The sequence below is a fragment of the Oncorhynchus mykiss genome, chromosome 14 (assembly GCF_057628025.1).
Source record: "Oncorhynchus mykiss isolate SJ-2025 chromosome 14, ASM5762802v1, whole genome shotgun sequence".
In the NCBI taxonomy this organism is placed as follows: Eukaryota; Metazoa; Chordata; class Actinopteri; order Salmoniformes; family Salmonidae; genus Oncorhynchus; species Oncorhynchus mykiss.
This window is the reverse complement of record NC_143035.1, coordinates 41,833,351-41,839,843: the sequence shown is the minus strand read 5'-3', so window position 1 is coordinate 41,839,843 and position 6,493 is coordinate 41,833,351. Positions and strand designations below refer to the sequence as shown.

At 53.0% G+C, this 6,493-nt stretch overlaps 1 protein-coding gene across 1 annotated transcript; it reads right to left on the bottom strand.

Annotated features, from left to right (window-relative positions):
• Positions 1-643: 643 nt before the first annotated feature.
• LOC118938735 (vacuolar ATPase assembly integral membrane protein vma21) lies at positions 644-6,141 on the bottom strand. The gene is made up of 3 exons (XM_036943566.2): positions 5,924-6,141; positions 4,056-4,165; positions 644-2,043 (listed from the first exon to the last, which is right to left on the bottom strand). Exons 1-3 carry the CDS (start codon positions 5,983-5,985, stop codon positions 1,904-1,906), a joined length of 312 nt encoding a protein of 103 aa, XP_036799461.1. The 5' UTR covers positions 5,986-6,141; the 3' UTR covers positions 644-1,903.
• Positions 6,142-6,493: the final 352 nt, after the last annotated feature.

The window sequence follows — 6,493 nt, the reverse complement described above, 5'->3', positions numbered from 1 at the left end:
GTGCTTGCTGTGCCTCAGTCAGTAGAGCATGGTGCTTGCTGTGTCTCAGTCAGTAGAGCATGGTGCTTGCTGTGTCTCAGTCAGTAGAGCATGGTGCTTGCTGTGTCTCAGTCAGTAGAGCATGGTGCTTGCTGTGTCTCAGTCAATAGAGCATGGTGCTTGCTGTGTCTCAGTCAGTAGAGCATGGTGCTTGCTGTGTCTCAGTCAGTAGAGCATGGTGCTTGCTGTGTCTCAGTCAGTAGAGCATGGTGCTTGCTGTGTCTCAGTCAGTAGAGCATGGTGCTTGCTGTGTCTCAGTCAGTAGAGCATGGTGCTTGCTGTGTCTCAGTCAGTAGAGCATGGTGCTTGCTGTGTCTCAGTCAGTAGAGCATGGTGCTTGCTGTGTCTCAGTCAGTAGAGCATGGTGCTTGCTGTGTCTCAGTCAGTAGAGCATGGTGCTTGCTGTGTCTCAGTCAGTAGAGCATGGTGCTTGCTGTGTCTCAGTCAGTAGAGCATGGTGCTTGCTGTGTCTCAGTCAGTAGAGCATGGTGCTTGCTGTGTCTCAGTCAGTAGAGCATGGTGCTTGCTGTGTCTCAGTCAGTAGTCACTACTCTGGATAGGAGCATCTGCTACAGAACTAAAATGTTTCCACAGTTCATCAAAGTATGGATCATTTGATTTGTTTAATGTTTCATCATAACAAACACTCTGGAGTTGAAATGCTACTCTTGAGTACCCTGACGATTATACTACACTTCTGGAGACATCAAATTACAACCAAAAATAAACGTCTACAGACAGTCGCACGAAAACACAACGTTCTTAAATGAATCCGGTCAACAAGGACGGATCCAACCACAACAGCAGTGACATGATTTAAACACACAGAAAACAAAATGGCACCTTATTCCCTGTATAATCCATTACGTTTGGTCAACGGGGCCCTGGTCAAGCAGCCTCACGGGGCCCTGGTCAAGCAACCTTACGGGGCCCTGGTCACGCAGCCTTACTGGGCCCTGGTCACGCAGCCTTACGGGGCCCTGGTTAAGCAGCCTTACGGGGCCCTGGTCAAGCAGCCTTACGGGGCCCTGGTCAAGCAGCCTTACGGGGCCCTGGTTAAGCAGCCTTGCGGGGCCCTGGTCAAGCAGCCTTACGGGCCCTGGTCAAACGTAGTGCATTAAATAGGGAATAGGGTTGGACGCAGACAATACATTTCTACATGCACGCTCCAGTTGTGAACTGGCATTTCACGGCCGTCTCTGGCCAGGGCCCAGTTTATGACACACCCTCTAACGGGCTGTAACACATGACAGGGAAGGTGTTCAGTATGTTACAAAATACACTGAGCAGAAGCTCAGAAACAGCCAATACATTATTCTCTCCTAACACCAGGAGATGGACTCGGTATGAACCCCTCCATGGCGGTTGGGCTGGGGTGGGGGCTGGTCAAACAGGGGGCTGGGTTGGGGGCTGGTCAAACAGGGGGCTGGTCAAACAGGGGGCTGGGTTGGGGGCTGGGGTGGGGGCTGGTCAAACAGGGGGTTGGGTTGGGGGCTGGTCAAACAGGGGGCTTGGGTGGGGGCTGGTCAAACTGGGGGCTGGGTTGGGGGATGGTCAAACAGGGGGCTGGGTTGGGGGCTGGTCAAACAGAGGGGGTGGGGTGGGGGCTGGAGAGAAGCCAGGCGGTGGTTGGGGGCTGGGTTGGGGGCTGGTCAAACAGGGGGTTGGGGGCTGGAGAGAAGCCAGGCTGGGTGGGGGCTGGAGAGAAGCCAGGCTGGGGTGGGGGATGGAGAGAAGCCAGGCTGGGTTGGGGCTGGAGAGAAGCCAGGCTGGGGTGGGGGATGGAGAGAAGCCAGGCTGGGTTGGGGCTGGAAGTGGCTTGGTCCAGGCCTTCTCTGGGCCAGCAGCACGGCCAGGTTAAGGGTTAGTCGTGTTTCCCCTTGTCCTTGGTGGAGCCCTCGTTCCAGGCCACGTAGACAAACAAAGCCAGAACCACATGTACGGCCAGCACAGCTACGATGGCAGCATAGAAATAACTGTCTGAGGTAGACATCTGTAGGGAACCTGGAGAGAGGAGAGCAGGAGAGGGGAGGAGGAGAGAGAGGGTGGGAGGAAGGAGAGGGGAGGAGGAGAGAGAGAGGTGGGAGGAAGGAGAGGGGAGGAGGAGAGAGAGAGGTGGGAGGAAGGAGAGGGGAGGAGGAGAGAGAGAGGTGGGAGGAAGGAGAGGGGAGGAGGAAAGAGAGAGGTGGGAGGAAGGAGAGGGGAGGAGGAGAGAGAGAGAGAGAGAGAGAGAGAGAGGTGGGAGGAAGGAGAGGGGAGGAGGAGAGAGAGAGGTGGGAGGAAGGAGAGGGGAGGAGGAGAGAGAGGGGTGGGAAGAAGGAGAGGGGAGGAGGAGAGAGAGGGGTGGGAGGAAGGAGAGGGGAGGAGGAGAGAGAGGGGTGGGAGGAAGGAGAGGGGAGGAGGAGAGAGAGGTGGGAGGAAGGAGAGGGGAGGAGGAGAGAGAGAGGTGGGCGGAAGGAGAGGGGAGGAGGAGAGAGAGAGAGAGAGAGGTGGGAGGAAGGAGAGGGGAGGAGGAGAGAGAGAGGTGGGAGGAAGGAGAGGGGAGGAGGAGAGAGAGGGGTGGGAAGAAGGAGAGGGGAGGAGGAAAGAGAGAGGTGGGAGGAAGGAGAGGGGAGGAGGAGAGAGAGAGAGAGGTGGGAGGAAGGAGAGGGGAGGAGGAGAGAGAGAGAGAGGTGGGAGGAAGGAGAGGGGAGGAGGAGAGAGAGAGAGAGGTGGGAGGAAGGAGAGGGGAGGAGGAGAGAGAGAGGTGGGAGGAAGGAGAGGGGAGGAGGAGAGAGAGAGGTGGGAGGAAGGAGAGGGGAGGAGGAGAGAGAGGGGTGGGAGGAAGGAGAGGGGAGGAGGAGAGAGAGGGGTGGGAGGAAGGAGAGGGGAGGAGGAAAGAGAGAGGTGGGAGGAAGGAGAGGGGAGGAGGAGAGAGAGAGAGAGAGGTGGGAGGAAGGAGAGGGGAGGAGGAGAGAGAGAGGTGGGAGGAAGGAGAGGGGAGGAGGAGAGAGAGGGGTGGGAAGAAGGAGATGGGAGGAGGAGAGAGAGGGGTGGGAGGAAGGCGAGGGGAGGAGGAGAGAGAGGGGTGGGAGGAAGGAGAGGGGAGGAGGAGAGAGAGGGGTGGGAGGAAGGAGAGGGGAGGAGGAGAGAGAGGGGTGGGAGGAAGGAGAGGGGAGGAGGAGAGAGAGAGGTGGGAGTAAGGAGAGGGGAGGAGGAAAGAGAGAGGTGGGAGGAAGGAGAGGGGAGGAGGAGAGAGAGAGGTGGGAGGAAGGAGAGGGGAGGAGGAGAGAGAGGGGTGGGAAGAAGGAGAGGGGAGGAGGAGAGAGAGGGGTGGGAGGAAGGAGAGGGGAGGAGGAGAGAGAGGGGTGGGAGGAAGGAGAGGGGAGGAGGAGAGAGAGGGGTGGGAGGAGGAGAGGGGAGGAGGAGAGAGAGGGGTGGGAGGAAGGAGAGGGGAGGAGGAGAGAGAGAGGTGGGAGGAAGGAGAGGGGAGGAGGAGAGAGAGGGGTGGGAGGAAGGAGAGGGGAGGAGGAGAGAGAGGGGTGGGAGGAAGGAGAGGGGAGGAGGAGAGAGAGGGGTGGGAGGAAGGAGAGGGGAGGAGGAGAGAGAGGGGTGGGAGGAGAGAGAGGGGAGGAGGAGAGAGAGGGGTGGGAGGAAGGAGAGGGGAGGGGAGGAGGAGAGAGAGGGTGGGAGGAAGGAGAGGAGAGGAGGAGAGAGAGGGTGGGAGGAAGGAGAGGGGAGGAGGAGAGAGGTGGGAGGAAGGAGAGGGGAGGAGGAGAGAGAGAGGTGGGAGGAAGGAGAGGGGAGGAGGAGAGAGAGAGGTGGGAGGAAGGAGAGGAGAGGAGGAGAGAGAGAGAGAGGTGGGAGGAAGGAGAGGAGAGGAGGAGAGAGAGGTGGGAGAAAGGAGAGGGGAGGAGGAGAGAGAGAGAGGTGGGAGGAAGGAGAGGGGAGGAGGAGAGAGGAGGAAATTCAAATAAATTGTTTTGAATATTGATTGGGATATTTAGGCCTCTCTCAGACAAGAAATAATGATTTACCTTCAAAGATGTATGCCTTTGATGCGAAGTACAGTCCTATGGGCAGGGTGACCATCAGGATGGTGAAGAAGAGAAGAGTTTTCAGAGCAGATACCAGAGAACTGTCATTCCTGCAGGAGAGACAATATATATCCTCCATCATATGTCTTGGTGGTGGCTCTGGGTGAGTACATTACGTGAACTGCATGTGTTTGATATTATTGAATGCATAGACCTACTGTTAGCTATGGGACGTTAATACTGATAGAGCTAGCTAAAATACCTTAGACCAGTGGTGCTGCCCTCTAGTGGGGAAACTCAGAATGTAGACCAGTGGTGCTGCACTCTAGTGGGGAAACTCAGAATGTAGACCAGTGGTGCTGCCCTCTAGTGGGGAAACTCAGAATGTAGACCAGTGGTGCTGCACTCTAGTGGGGAAACTCAGAATGTAGACCAGTGGTGCTGCCCTCTAGTGGGGAAACTCAGAATGTAGACCAGTGGTGCTGCCCTCTAGTGGGGAAACACAGAATGTAGACCAGTGGTGCTGCCCTCTAGTGGGGAAACTCAGAATGTAGACCAGTGGTTCTGCCCTCTAGTGGGGAAACTCAGAATGTAGACCAGTGGTGCTGCCCTCTAGTGGGTCTAGAGAGCAGCACGGTCTGAAAACACATGCTGGTGCTCCTCTCCATGTCCCTGCAGACGGTCTGAAAACACCTGCTGGTGCTCCTCTCCATGTCCCTACAGACGGTCTGAAAACACCTGCTGGTGCTTCTCTCCATGTCCCTGCAGACGGTCTGAAAACACCTGCTGGTGCTCCTCTCCATGTCCCTAAAGACGGTCTGAAAACACCTGCTGGTGCTCCTCTCCATGTCCCTACAGACGGTCTGAAAACACCTGCTGGTGCTTCTCTCCATGTCCCTACAGACGGTCTGAAAACACCTGCTTTTCCTGGAACTCTTTTTAAAAATAGTTGACCAACTTAGTCAGCTGTCTTATCTTTGTGGCTTGGATGCTTGGTGTCCAGATGTCTTTTCATTTTGGAGGGTTTCCTGCTCTCATCAGCGAACAGCTCATTGAATAGGACGCACAGCGGCCTACACTCACCCTGCCTGGCTTCTTTATATGGAAAACCATAATCCATGAAGTCGGAGTTATATTTTCTCCAGTCGACAGGGGACCGGGTTGTCTGCCTTGTCGTTGACATTGGAAGCAGCAGAAGAGGGAGCTGCACATTTTAAAAATGTGTCCATGATTTTACTCTGACAGCTAGCCCACATGAGTTAAATGACAGCTAACTATACACGTGTGCAATGCCTGCAGAACACATCTGGATAGTTAGTTAGCTGTCAATCAATCTAACTGAAAATCTGTATTATCTGATTGGACGACATGTCACATTTAAAACAAAACAATGTGTCAGAATGACATTTTTATTGGTCCAGTGTGTGTGTGTGTGTGTGTGTGTGTGTGTGTGTGTGTGTCTAGAAATCTGTCATTTCATTGGATCAGTTTTTGCCTGTGGGGCGAGAACATTATTGTATTGGTCAGTGAGTGTGTGCAGCCCGAAAACCCTCCAATAACGAACCCCACTACCGACCCGCTACACGTGTAAATACAGCAGCAATAAGCGGTGAGGCGGTATCCTTTCAAAATAAAAGTTTCGATGCAGAGGTTACCTTTCAAAATATTTTACATTTTTAAATGTGTTATTATTATATATCTTTTTTTTCTTACACAAGTCCCGCGACCCCTTAAAATCCTCCCGCGACCTCCCAGTTGACGTGCTGGCTAAAGCGCCAAGCTATCTATGTAATGAATGGGCTAATGTTAACTAACTACTGTTAGTAACGTTATCTAATACGACGACTGAATAATTAACGCTCTCTTACCCTCTGAAATCCGGGGCTCCAGCATACGTGGTGCTAAGTGATGTTTTGGCATATCCTTCCATTTCTCTGAGAAATACAGCAAATAAAACAGCAAAATCTATATGAAATAGAGAGGGTAAACTGTTGTCGCTATGGATATATTTCAACACTTCCGCATTTGATCACGGGACAAGCACATGACTTCTTTCCCGTCTTTGGCAGGAGTACTGTCTCAGTGCGTCATCTACTGGGTTGTTAGGAAATGGCACTTGATTCACCTGAGCGTGTGTGTGTGTGTGCGTGCGTGCGTGTGTGTGTGTGTGATGTAATGTAATCTCTGAAAGAGCTTGTAAATAAGCATTTCTTACAAGGTTGTATTCGACGCACGTGACAAATACAATTTTATTTGATGTAATCTCAAATCCAAATCAAATCAAACTTTATTTGTCACGTGCGCCGAAGTGTGGACCTTATCGTGAAATGCTGATTTACAATCCCTTAACTAACAGTCCAGTCCAAGAAGAGTTAGGAAAATATTTACAAAATAAACTAAAGTACATTTAAAAAAATCAAAAGTAACACAATACAATT